The 14,786-nt window shown below is 41.4% G+C and overlaps 1 protein-coding gene across 1 annotated transcript in view; it reads right to left on the reverse strand.

Annotated features, from left to right (window-relative positions):
* The window catches only part of ryr3 (ryanodine receptor 3), a 399,971-nt gene that overhangs the window by 295,254 nt on the left and 89,931 nt on the right, over positions 1-14,786 (reverse strand). Inside the window, exons 4-8 of the mRNA XM_067991361.1 lie at positions 2,915-2,989; positions 1,543-1,621; positions 1,057-1,169; positions 563-662; positions 136-232 (exon numbers count right to left, since the gene is read on the reverse strand). Of these exons, the coding sequence (XP_067847462.1) occupies positions 136-232; positions 563-662; positions 1,057-1,169; positions 1,543-1,621; positions 2,915-2,989 (464 nt within the window). The remainder of the gene's footprint in view (positions 1-135; positions 233-562; positions 663-1,056; positions 1,170-1,542; positions 1,622-2,914; positions 2,990-14,786) is intronic.

Genomic DNA, 14,786 nt, shown 5'->3' on the forward strand with positions numbered 1-14,786 from the left:
TTTTCACGATATTGTTTTCCTTCAGATGAATTGGAATATGAGTACAAAAGGGTTAAAATTATATGAACGGAAAAGGTGTGAACAGAAACATGACAAAGTTTAAAATAGGGTTGAAGTAATCGTAGGGAAACTTACATGTACCGCTTGTCATCCTTGTGGTCTGAAAAAGGGATAGTCAAACACTCATCGTGACCGTGAAAAAGCCGCAGAACATGTCCACCAATCAGAAACCCTGCAGGACCGCAGGATGGAGTATGAGTTAACAAAAGTAACAAATTCCTGTCTCACGTAGACCTAACTGATTTTCTTTGCTGCCATCTTAAGCCATTGGTAAATTCTTGACAGTAGGGTGAATAATATCACACAACTAACTTGAAATTATGACATGGGAAACTAACATATGAATGCTGAATGCAAAATACACAATTAATTGTTTTTTGCAATAATTCTATAAAGCTATATATACAAAATATAAATAATACCGTATAGTGTGATAATGCAACACATTCAAACTTCATGATAAGAATGTTACAAACATAAAACAAACTAGTGAAGATCTCACCTTCTGCAATGCTGCTGCCTGAACTTATGGGATGTACATTCCATAGTGTCTGTATGAAGGAGGCATCCACTTGTACGTTGCCATTGGAAATAGAAAGGTGCTGCCAATAGAACACAGCTATAATTAACTGAGCCTCACCCAAACAAAAAAAACATACAGAAATGTGGCATCTCACATTGCATGATGTGTAACACATTTGTAAAAAAAGTGGTCTAATTGACATGATTGTATTTTTTTTAACATTACATCAAATGTTATGAAAGACCAAAGACTCATATATAAGTTGCACTTCTTAATAACCAATCAGATTCTACAAAGCTTGTCTAGTTACATCACGTCACAGGTAATAAAGGAGAGATTATTATTCTGTAGTTATAGATAAAACAAATTTATATAAAGCAACTTTTAATCGAAGAATATTCATTGTGAAATAAATTAATTTAATGGAACCGAAGTAAAATTCTGTTGTAAATAAGTGATTTAAGTCTACTCACCAGATATCGCTCTGATGAAACACTGACCAGAATAAGGTCATCACCGATCCGCACCTTCTCTCCTTCAGATCTTTGTTTGGAAGCAGGGTGAATGGTCCACCAACATGCTTCACCTAAACATTGAGTCAGAAGCGAAATGCACTGTTAGATTTGGAAGTTTTATCTTTTTTTAAATCAAATGCAAAAGAACATTCCTCAGCATTACGCTAATGCAACAGAAAAGCCCTGTTTGTAGCAACAGCTGCCTACAGAGGGCATAAAATTCAACTTCGGCAGAGGCGCAAAACGGGTGGTAGAGGATCGGCCTCCTTTTGAGACATTCAATAGAGAAATAACTTACTTGGCATTTCTTTTACATAAAATTGTTAAAAGTAGATGATCAACATTTATGGTATTTTTTTTGCCCTTTTGGGAAGGGAAATCCAAAGCATTTCTTTCACATTAAATGTACTATTCAGTCAGATTTTTGACAGCATATTCCTTTACCTGTTGAATCTTCTTGCAGCCCAACATCAAAAGCTAGTTTGTCTGTTAAAGACCTTGATGTAGTCAAACAACCCAAATACTAGGAAGAAACAATTTAAAATACTTTTAAAATTAATGTGTACTTAAAATACCATTAAAAGCTCAGTTAGCTCTCAAAACAGAAACTGAACAGTTTGATTTACAAAGCTGGATGTTGATATTTTTACTGACAAAAAAGTAAACTAAGTATTAATTTTTTAAAAACTTTACATTGATTTCTAATGACATTTCATTATAAACACAAAAGAATAATCTAGTGTAACATTCTCAGCAGTATTGTTCACTCTAGTGTGGGTATGATTTTCAAACTGTGAAGCATTTCATACTCCAGTTACCATAATCCAGCAGAGCACATGCATGCTCTTGAAATACTAACATAATTCTTTCATTCCAAATGCTAAGGTTACTTTTGCAGCAATACTGGGTGAAGAGAATGGACACTTACTAGTCACACTGTGAGCACTGTGACATACAAAGCAGTTTCTAATGGATCTGGATACAGGAACTACCCATGGTACTTGTGAAATAAAAATGTGTACAGATAGCTGTTCTTACCAGGTCTTTGCAAATCTAATGAGCACTACTGTATTCCAAATCTAAATCACTTGATTGCTTACATATTTGTATCTTTAGCAAGTTTCACAAACATTTTGAAATAGGAAACTGTAATATACACAGAGCGAAATCTATCATTCTCATCATTATAGTCCTTGCCAGCCTCCACTGGCTCCCATCCCCAGCATATTAATTTTAAAATCCTTGTACTTGTTTAACAAATCTCTTAACAAGGCATCATTTCATCCTATCTATGTAACCTCCTCCAGCCTTAAGTCTCAGCTCACACCCTACGTACTTCGGAGCCTGGACTCCTGTGTGTCTCCCTCTCCCTCTATTCCATCATTGGTGGCAAGCGTTTCAGGCATCATGACCCTGCATTCTGGATTACTCTTCCTAAGCCTCTTCACCTTGCTATATATCTTCTCACCTTCAAAAGCCTCCTCAAAACCCAGCTCTCCAACTATGCCTTTGGCCACCTCCCCATACCTGCTCCCAGTTCCTGCTTGGGTCCCAGTTACCTCCCTTATGTAAAGCATCTTTAGATATTGTGCTACATTTGTGTTAAACAAGTGTAAATTGTGGTTGAAACCATAAAACTATAAGTCCTAGAACAATTTATTTTCTGGGGTGGGGGGAGGGAAGATGGAAGGGGCTCTGCTCTTCCTGTGGGTATTATAACACATATGCTGATAGTGACACCTTGGGTGATACAAGTATGCTCCAATGGCAATATTTCAGTTAACCTCATTTCCATTGTTTTTATCCTTATACTTACCATTCCACTGTATGCGTGACGGAGGAGAATAGCATGACCATAAAGAAGGGTTCTGTGGCCACCTCCCTGAGCTGCCTGTAAATAAAAATGGAATATTACTTTCCAAGCAATATGCTAATTGCCAGAGACTTAAGCCATAAAATGAGAACTTCTTATGCTATAAAACTTCTCCCGCACTCTGCATAAACATTAGCTGCAGTGACAAGAAGACGTTAGGAGCAACCAATCCAGGTGTAGGATATGGTGAGGTAATCTGCTGTAACCAGTGGTGTTAAAAGGAACTCATTAAAATACTGCAATAAATTAGACAGAGTTATTAAAATCAAAACTTCAGGAACTGGATAGAACTGCAGTAGAATAAAACAACGGTGATGGAAGTCAATATTAAAATCACAAACTATTAATGCTCTCTATTGTTAATTTCCAACTAGTAGTCCAGAAAAAAATACCAGTTCTCAAGATTGAAATTCAACCATTACTAGTTATATTAGATGAGCCAAAACCAGATTGTTTTTCAGTTTAGAATTAATTTCTATACAAACACATCAAATATAGAACTATAATATATACCCAAAGGCAAATAATTTCTCTATACTAAACAGTCATAGAGGTGCATATCACTGTCATTTGACTAAAAATATAGGTGTTTGTGTCATGTAGGAGTAATATCAGGGCTACTAATATATGTCAAAATCCATTCTTATTAAATTAAAAGGCATTTTGGGATTTTTACTAATGCTTTGGGGATTAGATTCAAAAATTCTGCCCATTATTCTGTGGAAACCATAAAGGAGCGTCATTTATTTTCTATTAATTCCTTTACCTATGCGTTTCATTTTTATCTCTTCTCAAGCTGAGAATACACAGCTAGATGGCATGATAGAACTGGAGTGGGGGGGGGGTCAAAGGTGGGATTTTGCTCAGTGGTGAATTCCTCCAGGGCGATTTTAATTCTCCCCGATCAGCGGGAAAGGAGCAGGGTGGGGGCAGTTAAAATTGAGTGTCTCCATTTCCCGCTCCGTTCCTGCCGATCTGCGATTTTAAAGCCGCTGATTTTGGTGGTGGATGAGGCTCCTGCCGGACAGACACCAGGGGCCAAAGGAATGAACGCCAATGGAATTTTAACCAGCACCTGAGTGGGGCACCCAGTGCAGCGCTATGCCAGGTGAACCTGTCAGGAAGCCAGCGAGGCCCGCTGAGGTAAGTTTAAAAAATGTAAAGTCTGCGTCTCTGCTGCCCCAGGTTCTTCCCCCTTCTCTTCCCCAGCCATGAGACCCTTGAAACATTCCCTCCTGCATTTACCTTGACGCCGGCAGCCTTCTTCTGATGCCAGCAGTCAGCCTCAGGGCCATTTTCCCTTGCTGGCCAGCTGCCGCTTTCCACTGGCAACAGCTGAGCAGCTTACTGGTGGGATTCAAATGTGGCCCAGCAGACCTGCGAGGGGGGGGTTGTATCCCAGGTCGGTCAGCACTGGTTTGTACCTTTTTAAAGAGATCTCCACAAACATTAAATTTGACATTTTGTAATTGGATCTTGGAAGCGTATTTCTGTGTCCGTCTGTCTGTCTGTCTCTCTTCCTGTATTTCTGTGTCCATCTCTGTATTTCTGTGTCTGTCTGTCTCTTCCTCTCTCTCTTTCCATGTCACTGTGTCTTACAGGTGTCAGTAATTAGAATGTTTACATTCCATCTTTATCTCTCTTGCTCGATCTCTGAACTTAATGTGATTTCCAAAGTTTATAGAATGTCATTTGAACAATTGTATTAGAACTGTAGTCTTGTCATTTTATTTTTCTTTCTCTCACTAGCTCTCTCACACACACACACCCCCACCTACCCACCCTCTGTATCAAAAAACACTCAATTTAATTTCACCTGACTAGAGCTTTCTGATATTCGTCCTTTTGGGGAAAAAACAAATAGATTTTGTTCGAAACAGAGAGAAGCATTCTATTATTTGACCATGCTGCTGGTATATCCTGGGAAACTGCACACTGCCCATTGCTGGACCGCTGGATTTACCTTCAGCTGACAGTCACTGCTTTATGTCCCACTCCCTCGTACCAGGGTCATTTTATATTTTAAAAATTGTTGCTGTTTTTCTGTATCTGTCTCTGCTTCTTTATTATTTTTCTGTATCTGTCTCTGCTGCTCTCCCACTCTGTAATTCTTTCCGTATCCCTCTCTCACTTTCTGCTTGTTTTAAACTGACTTCTCTGTCTTTCTGTATGCCTCTCACTGTCACCTATGTATCTCTGTCTCCCACTCTGTTGTTATTCACACATAACCCTGTCTCCCTCTTCTGTGGTCACACTATGTTCAGGCCACACTGCTCAGCTCTGACCCATGGGGCCCGATATTAGGAGGGAGGCAGGTTGGCAGCGGGGGGGTTGACTGGGCGCGCGGGTAATGCGCCCAGTACAATCGGTGGGTATGGCACGCGATCGTAAGTTAATTGAAGCCACTTATCTTGGCTTCCGGGTTTCGCACTGGAAAGCTGTGCAGCGGGCGGACTGCACACCCGTATCATAGGCTGTCAGCTGGAGGTGCCCTATTTAAAGGGACAGTCCTCCACTGACTGATGCTGCAGAAAATAGGCAAAATTACAGCATGGAGCAGCCCAGGGGGAAGGCTGCTCCCAGGTTTAATGATGCCTCACTCCAGGTCTTACTAGATGGGGTGAGGAGGAGGAGGAGGAGGAGGAGGAGGAGGAGGGAGATCTTCCACCCGGCGGACGGGAGGAAGTGGCCTGCCTCTGCCATCACGAAGGCCTGGCTCGAGGTGGCAGAGGAGATCACCAGCACCATCAACATATCATGCACCTGCATATAATGCAGGAGGTGCTTCAATGACCGAACCAGGTCAGCCGAAGTGAGTACTCTTACTCATTCCCCTACACTCCGTCTGCCACATCACTGCCCCCACCCCACATCTCCTTCTGCACTGCCAACACCACTCTATCACATCACTCCTCACACCCACTGAACCCTCATCCTCATCTTACCTGCACTTCCTCAACTCCCCAGTACTCATCCCACCACTACCACTCAACCCAATCCTCATATAATCTCATGGCTCTGTCTCATACTGACCCTCTCATGCATCTCTTTCATGGTCAGCCTCACCCCACCTGCAGCCACAGGGCATGCATCACGTATGTGTAGTAGGAAGCGTAAGGCAAGTGTGTCGTGAGTATGAAGGGGATGCACATGGGTGTTTGAGGGTTTGTCATGGTTTTTACTTATATTTGATTTCTGATCAACTCACATAACATATTATATTGTCACCACTACTGCCACATCTTGGCCATTCTTGACTGGATTGTGCAATAAGGCCCTTTCATGAGGTTCTCCATGAACACCTTTGATGCCACCCATTGGGTCACCCTACAGTGAGTGTATGTGTAGTTACACGACTACTTTGTGCAGGTGCCTGTTGCACAGCACTGTGTTGTGTAGCTCCATGTGGCGGAGGTGGAGAGCGTGCCTGGCAAGGCTGGTGATGTTGCTCGTCCTCCGATGGAGTGATGAATGCAGCAATGGACCCCCCCACCCCACCAATCCTGACGGTGTGAGTGTGAGGGGGTCCGCAAAGTAGGTAAATGTGTTTGGATAGCAGAGTTTAGGGTATGATGTAATAATTTTGAGTGTGGAGCCCCCCAACTGTCAAGGAATTCTTTGCATCTCCCAATGCCTGCTGACTGAAACACATCTGCAACAACAGGGAGTGTTTCCCACAGCAAGGGAAACACGCTGAGGAGAGTCCAAAATCACATCCCTGCTAAAATCTCTTCCCAATGAGGTCTGTTAACGACCTCAAGTACCTCCCTAACTATCGAAACTGTCATCCCGCCGGCTTTAATTGCTGGTGGGAGTCCCGCATGTGGGGGCTGCGCGCACACCGATTCGTGTCATTGGGGAACCCGGAAGTGGGCGGGTTGGAGCTGGGCTCCAGACCCGCTCCGGGATTCCCCAATTTTAGGAACCCCCCACCCCACCACGAACGGACCCGCTCGGCCATCCTAAAATTGACCCCATGGCGTCTGTCCCACTTGTTTGATTTTGGGACCGAAGCCTGCCCTCCACTTGCTGGCTGACAAGGCTGCTCAGGGAAGGAAAATATGTAAATACAATCCTTTCCCCCTGGACAATCATCCCTCTGTGCCTCCAGATCTCCCTCGCAACAGTTGCTCTCTCCCTCCTTGCCCCCCACTGAGCAGGATACTCTCCCTCAACCTAGGAAACTAATGATGGAGACAGCACTACTTGTATATAATTTACAGTATGTAATGGGGTAAATTTTCAACTTGCCACCTGGGCGTAAAACTGGCCTCACAGTTCAATACCCATTATAGAAACCGCACGGTTTTCATTTCCATTGATTTCAAACGGACAGTTTCTAAAATGGGTGGTTGAACCACAATGCCAGTTTTACACCTGGATAGCAAGATGAAAATCTACCCCAACATCTCTTGTCTTTACTCTTAGGTGAAAGTTCAATTTCATTGTCAAGCTCTTCAATGGTCGGAATGTACCTATGCTTAGTTATTGTGGACGCCACAGTTGCATGACATATTAATCAGTTAAGAATTATGTGAAAGTAAAGCCACAACAGGTTCACTTTGGCCATCTAAGATACAATGCAATTCACATTGATGTGATGAGATAAATAATGTTATTGTAAAATTATCCATCAGTACAATGTATCAGAAAAGATGTAATTGCAATCTAAGGGATCTAAAAAACTAAACACAGCATACACAATGATGAGAGAAGTAAGAACATGTGCAGTAATTGAATTACAAAAACAGTAAGTAATATATCAAAGGAAGAACTGCGCTGCTGATAATCATTTTCCTTTAAATTTCAGACCAAAGTCTGGATTAAATTTAAATTTAAATATAAATATAGGTTTGTATTTACTTCTGACATTATGCTTCATGATCAGAAGAGTTAAGTTTCTACTTACAATTCCTTATCCTACTTCATTGGTATGGAGCCAAAAAGAGACCTATCAATACTTATTGCAGGTTTGAACTGAAGTTTTTATTTTTAGTTTCCAGATTACAATCTGCACAAGTGATAATAGCTATCAAACCATCATTAGCACGTTCATTTAACGGAGAGAGGTAGGATTTGAACTTCTGTTTTTACATACAATAACCACAACCTACTATTGCTAGCGTGACATTAATGGTTTGCAGGCAGGAATTCTTCCACCTTTTAGTAGAGAGGCAGGACTTTGAAACTAAGTGTAGACAGAGCCATCAACAACTGGTATTGTTTTCAAATGGGCTGTGAGTTGAACATGACTTACCTAGATTGACTTACCTTTATCATAAACTTCTAGAAAGCAGGAAAGATGAAAGCAAATAAAATGGATTAACATTAACATGTCATTATTGTATTTTACATCAAGTTAAGAGTGCAAAAAAGGGTTGTCGTTTCAAACTGCTCACCTATTTCAGTCAACCATTGAGTAAAGATTTTCTCACTAAAGTATATATGATCTTCAAAGAAAACATCAGCTTATTTAAGCACAAAAGTTGCAATCGTAACTGTGAAGGATATAATTTTGATTTTGGATTCTGCCCGTCAACTTTTATTCAAAATCAAAACATCACTTTTACTGTGAGTCAAACCAATTTGTGCAGCTTATACCACACATATAATCAGCTTTTTGGAAGCAGGAGTTTAAGCTTAAACTTAAATTTTATTGTGTCTTAGTGAGAAAACTTTAAAAATCCTTGTGGGAACATATTAATGTCACTTTTGATCTTCTAATACTTCTGTGAGGATTACAGAGAACAAATCTTATGCAATTGTCTCAAGACTAGTCGATTTCCTCTGGTGTTGCACATTAGGAGTCCAGACCACAGCACACAGATGTAATTCAGTATTCTTTTTAAAGTTTATACATTCAGTCCTTATTTTTATACAATACTTTGATTTTATATTATTTATAGATAAATAGCAAAACTTATAGCAATTTGGGAAGTACAGTTGGATGGAGCTCAGGAGTTTCTCTGCAATGCAGACTGAAGAGCTGGGCGACACAAAACTCAGGCACTATATCAACACCACTGGTGGGAGAGTATAATTACAGCATGATAAGTTTCCGTGGGCAGTTTTCATTATAAATGTTGACAACAGGAAGTAATGTTTTTCAGACAGGAACTGCACACAGACATTAGGGTCCTGAAATTCCATAGGGGTTCTTCAGGTTTCCATTTATAATTTGGGCAGGATACCAGCAGAACTCCCAGAAAAACCGTGCAAATGGCTGTTTTTAGGCATTTACACCATTTCCTTGTGGGGGCGTTATTGGTAGGAGACCAGAACTCCATGGCCAAGGGCCAAAATTGTTAGTATATTATTATATAGATCATTCTGACATTGTATAATGTGCTCCCAAAAAGTTTTTTTAATGTATCAAGTATGGTATTACAAAATCTTATATTTGTGTAACACTTTTTACATCAGGGAACAACACAAGAGTATGTATGTTAACTGCATAAATAGCTGTTTAAATGTTGTTTTCACTTGCAAACATTTACATGAGAGATACAAATTTAAACAGAGTACTGAGGGAGTACTGCATTGTCAGATGTACTGTGTTTCAGATGAGAAGTTAAATCGCCTGCCAGAGGCAGATGTAAAAGATCCCAGTGCTCTATTCGAAGACTGTCAGTGAGTTTGCCTGGTCAACCTTCCTCTCCCAACCATCATCTGGTAATATATTTCATATTATGTGTGCAAGTCTTCTGCCATTTTTGCCTACATAGCAACAGTGAATACACTTCAAAAAGTAATTCATTGAATGTTAGTGCTTTGACGTCCTGAGGATGTGATGAGGCATGATATAAATTCAAGTTCCTTCTTCTTTCCATAAGAGGAATAATTACTGGTGCTGGTAATTAACTGGTACTTTTCCGACAAACCTGGGTATAACTAAAGATATTTTCAAAATAATCTAAAAACCCATTATAAACATTAGCATTTATAATGTTGGATGTTATTACTTCTGGCTTCTCACGAATGTAATTTGTTCCTACCCTCTCCTTTGCTCTCTGCTAGGTGGCATAGTCTTCTTGCCCCTCTCCCACCTTTAATAGAATTTGGTGCACAGAACAGTTTGGTTCATCCATTAGTCAGTTACACACTATTGACTCAGAAATGGCCATCGTGCAACATCATACCTTGCCCATGGTTCACTGGAACACTTTAGTTAAATAGAGAACTTTTTTTCTATTAATCAGCAAATGAATGCACACTCACAACAAGTACAATTTTTTAGTACTTTTTATTTGTAATTAGTACCACTTAATGGCTAACCACATGTATTTTTCCTCTTCATAGAAATATCAGAGCAACAATAGTTACCCTCAGAGATTTTTTCTTCTTGGCAATGATGGAACTTCTTTTGAAAGAGCCCTTAATACAATAAAAACAAATAAATATTAAAAACCTTTAGCTGTGTTTTGCTGGTTAAAACCAGGAATGTTGTTGCCACAAGAACGTACAGCTGATGTTGAGGGTAGTGTTAACGATCCTTCCAATATTATTGCACCCTGTGCTATTAAATGATGATGTTTTTATAGTGCCTGAGGAGAATGTTACTGTTTTGTTTCTGATGTAAAATGTGGCTAAGCTATGCATACTAGTTGTATGTGATAGTGTTTGGTTTTCAAAGGGAAATAAAACAGAATGTTCCCAAAGTGTGTTGTTTTATCCACGGTAAATGCCACCACTAAACCGAACAAATTATATGTTTATATATTATTGCATAAATTCATATATAAATATAAGATAATAGGTAGTAAATGGATATCATGTATAGTTCATTTGCAAAATTTAAATCACAGAATTCTATAAAAGATTCTCAACAATTGCGCAAAAATAATTTCAAAATCGCATGACTTATACTCCCCAAACGATCAAAAGCAAAGCCACAACTATTTCATTGAAGTGTGTATCTGATTATTCAATATAATTATGCTGTGTATGTATATGCCTTTTAGAGAAGTGGAACTCTCTTCTTTTCCTACATCTTGCCTAAGCACTTGTACGTTGAAGGGATTCGCAAAATTTCACATGTTCCCCTCCCCCCCGAAGATTTATAGGAGTTATTGAAAAAAAAACCCTGGTGTGACTGTGTTCCAAACAAGCCAGGGCCTCTCAAAATGGCTGCAGTCAGACACATGGCCAAAGGCTTGCAGCATTTGAAACTGGACACCTTTCCACAAGGGCAGACAGGGATTTTTTTTGAACAATGCAGGGAGACAAGCAGTTGCATTCACGCCCTGAGGCAAGCCATCAGAAGTAATCCCACCTAAGGTAACCATCAAGGAACATTCAGGAACAATGGAAAGCAGTTATGGAACTCATCAGTACAGATACCGGCCATTATGTAAATGGGCCAGAGATTGGGGTCCTTTGTCTTACGTTTTCGTGCTCAAATCGAACAATGGAGCAAGCTGATGAGGCACGAAAAAAACCTGATACCGGGAGGATATAACTGGGGCTTCCCAGAATCTCTCTCTCTCTTCTCTTCGCCTCTTGGCCCGGTGTCCTGTCTGCTAGCAACTAAGAAGGAAGGCCATCCAGTAAACCTCGCAACCACATGTCGACGGCAGCAGCAGGGCACAGGGGCCAAGCCTTTTCATCTGTTTCACCGGTGAGCATTAATTCTCTGGCCGCCACAAGACAACCTAGCTAGGTGTAAGGGTGGGGGTTAAAGGGGTATTGCTAAAATTGTGATTTTAGAATTTTCCCTCGATGTGTCTGTTTCTTCCACCCCATTAAGTGTAAGACTGTATTGCATCCATAGCGATTTTTTTTATCTTCTGTATAATACTGTTTACCTTGTAGTTTTAGTTTTCTTATTAATAAACATTGGTTTTCCTTGTACCAATCCACTGGTCTGTTCGTCTGTCCTTGTTACCGCCCGATAAGTCCTCAGCTCAGAATCAGGAAGGGGAAAGCGTTTCGCAACCGCACAGCGGGCAGGGCAGCTCAGGAAAAACATAACTGGATGACCTATAATAAGCCCGAGAAACAGTAAAAACCCCTTACAACGTTCCTCCCCAACTCGTTGCTTTTACTCCTGGCCATTTCATCATCTTTCTGCCTTTGCCGCTACTTCTGCCTCTCCACAACACCCTCCCCAAAATCTAATCTTTCATTAAATTGATGTTGTTGAGCTCTGGGCTTTGAAAAAAAAATTGCCTCCATCTTTTACATAATGCTTCTAGCCCTCTTTTGGTCTTCCAATGCCAGGCGCTATTTCTGGCCAAGATGGTAGGTAAGGATAGCATGCTCCCAATCCTCTGCCATTGTCACTCTCATGTAGGATGGCCAAGAGAGAGGTCTAAGGTGGGTTATGTTCCAATTTTCCATCCATCTATCCATCCCTCTGGGAAAAGCTTCTGCATAGCACCTTCTATAACGGTCCCTTGTCTTATCACTAACATGCTGCAGCACTTCAAATATTATGGCCGTATTCAACACAATACAATAGATAATTATATGCATCTAAAAGACTGTAATTAGTCAGAGCTCACTAGGTTTTCTGTTTATGCTGTGGTTTTGGTTAGGTTGCTTAAATTATAATTTAAATTATAATTTTTAAAAACACTAGGGGACTTACAGAGCAGATGAACTGGTTGAGTGAAATGTGATCAGTCTGAGCTGACTTGGTAGAATTCAGGTTGGTGGAATCTGTTATGAACAAATGAAAAGAAGGGCAAGAATAGACCCAGGACCATTGGTGCGCACCCTGTCCACTAGACAGTGCAACCTTATGTACTGCCCTCCCCAGCTACTAGCAATGCCAACACCTGAGGAAGCAAAAAAAGACCATAAAAAAACCTATGACCAGCTTCATACAAAATTCTGGGAAATTCTTTCTCGACTCGATAAGGCAATCAGGCAAGGTTCAGGAGACCGTGGTTACTGGGTGAATTTAGCTAACTCACATACTGCCAGTATATCCATAAATGTTTGTGAAGGGATGATCACGAATATATAACCTGAATATATATCATGATAAAAGGAGCTTTTTATTCAGATACATCATTTTTGTTTTGCAAAATACCTCAACATTAGATGTTTGCATGAGGAAAGGCATATTTCACTGCACTATGTTGGCTGTCAAAACATAACAATGTGCTATTTACGCCCATTTTCAAAAGGTGCTCAGAGACAAAACATTCGCTGGATAAATCAATGAATAGGAAACAGTTTACAGACTCTAATAATAATTTTCCCACTGATACATAGGGGGAAAAAATTCGATAAGGGCCGTTTTCGGGCGGGGGTAGCGTGATGCGCTATTACCCCGCACCCAATGACCCCGCACAGGCAAGACGCGGGTTTCGGCCAGCCCAAGGACTCACCTGCAATCAGCGTTCCATTCCGGGCCTTGCACGTGGAATCGATGCAATTCGCATTATCCACCAGCAGAGGGACTCCAATCTCTTAAAGGGAGGAAGTTCCTGGGAAATTTCTTAAAGGTAGCTGGTACCTGTTATTTGCTGGAAATAACAGTCTACTATCGGCACAGAATCTGAACGGAGATCAGACATCGCACACGTAAAACACAGATGTAGGTCCCATCCCTATGTTTACACACTGACGAGTTACGTTAAAACATTGAATAAAGATTGCGCACTACTAAATCCCACATCCTCCAATCTGCACGCCAGACCTCACCAATCTGCCGATCTGAGTTGGTACCAGGTCTGCGAGAGTGCATGCACCAAGGTTCTCTGCTGATGCACTAGTGACCTTGGTGCAAGAGGTGGACAGAAGGAGGGACATGCTATATCCGCGGGGGCAAGAAGCCCTCCAGACATATATCCAAAAGTCAGTGGAAGGCAGCGGGGGACTAAGTCAATGCCAGGCGCACATCACCATGAACATGGAGGCAGTGCAGGAAGAAATGCAATGCTTTGACATGAATGAGTGAGGTCAACTGTCAAGGTGAGTGAGGTCAACTGTCAAGTAACGTCTCCTACCAACTGCACCATGCACTACACCCCCCATCCCCCACATACCAACAAACTCTTTCCATCAGTACTCAACTCTTACAATCAGATGCTTCCTCTCACCCTTACACATTACCACTGTTGCAAGCCACCCACCCACAATTCACAGGCCACACACACTGGCAGCTATTCAACCACGACAGGCACATCACCCAGACACACGTCCCGCTTTCTTGCAGGAGAAGGTGGCGCATATCAGGAGGCAGCAAGTGGCAGTGGCATTTAGCCCCTCGAGCCTGTTCCACCATCATATGAGATCATGGTGGACCTGTGACCTAACTCCATATACCCACCTTAGCCCCATATCCCTTAATACCCTTGGTTCACAGAAATCTATCAATCTCAGATTTAACATTCACAAGTGAGCTAGCATCAACTGCCATCTGCAGAAGAGCGTACTAAATGTCTCCCACCCTTTGCGTGTAGAAGCATTTCCTAACTTCACTCCTGTGCGTCCTGGCTCTAAATGTTAGGCTATGTCTCCACATTCTAGTATTCAAGTCTAGGAGACCTCCGAAAACAGTTACAAATGTCTCGGCAGCCAGAAGGAATAATCCGGCCATTAACCTGTAAATCCTACATGGTCCCTTTAAATAGTGCTGGTGGGGGGTCCTCCAGGCATTCTAAGACACGTACAGATGGTCGGGGTTAAGACTGTGCGTTGAGTTGAGCGTTAAGTCCCAAACTGATTGAAGCCATTTTCTCCCTACTTTACATGATTCCATCATTCGTTATCTGTGCCTGGGCTAACTCCGACACCAAGATGGCGTCTGGCGCATGTCACGCTGGAAACGTGCGTGCGCATCCAAAGACACCATCTTGGATGT

Source organism: Heptranchias perlo, chromosome 10 (genome assembly GCF_035084215.1).
Source record: "Heptranchias perlo isolate sHepPer1 chromosome 10, sHepPer1.hap1, whole genome shotgun sequence".
Lineage (NCBI taxonomy): Eukaryota > Metazoa > Chordata > Chondrichthyes > Hexanchiformes > Hexanchidae > Heptranchias > Heptranchias perlo.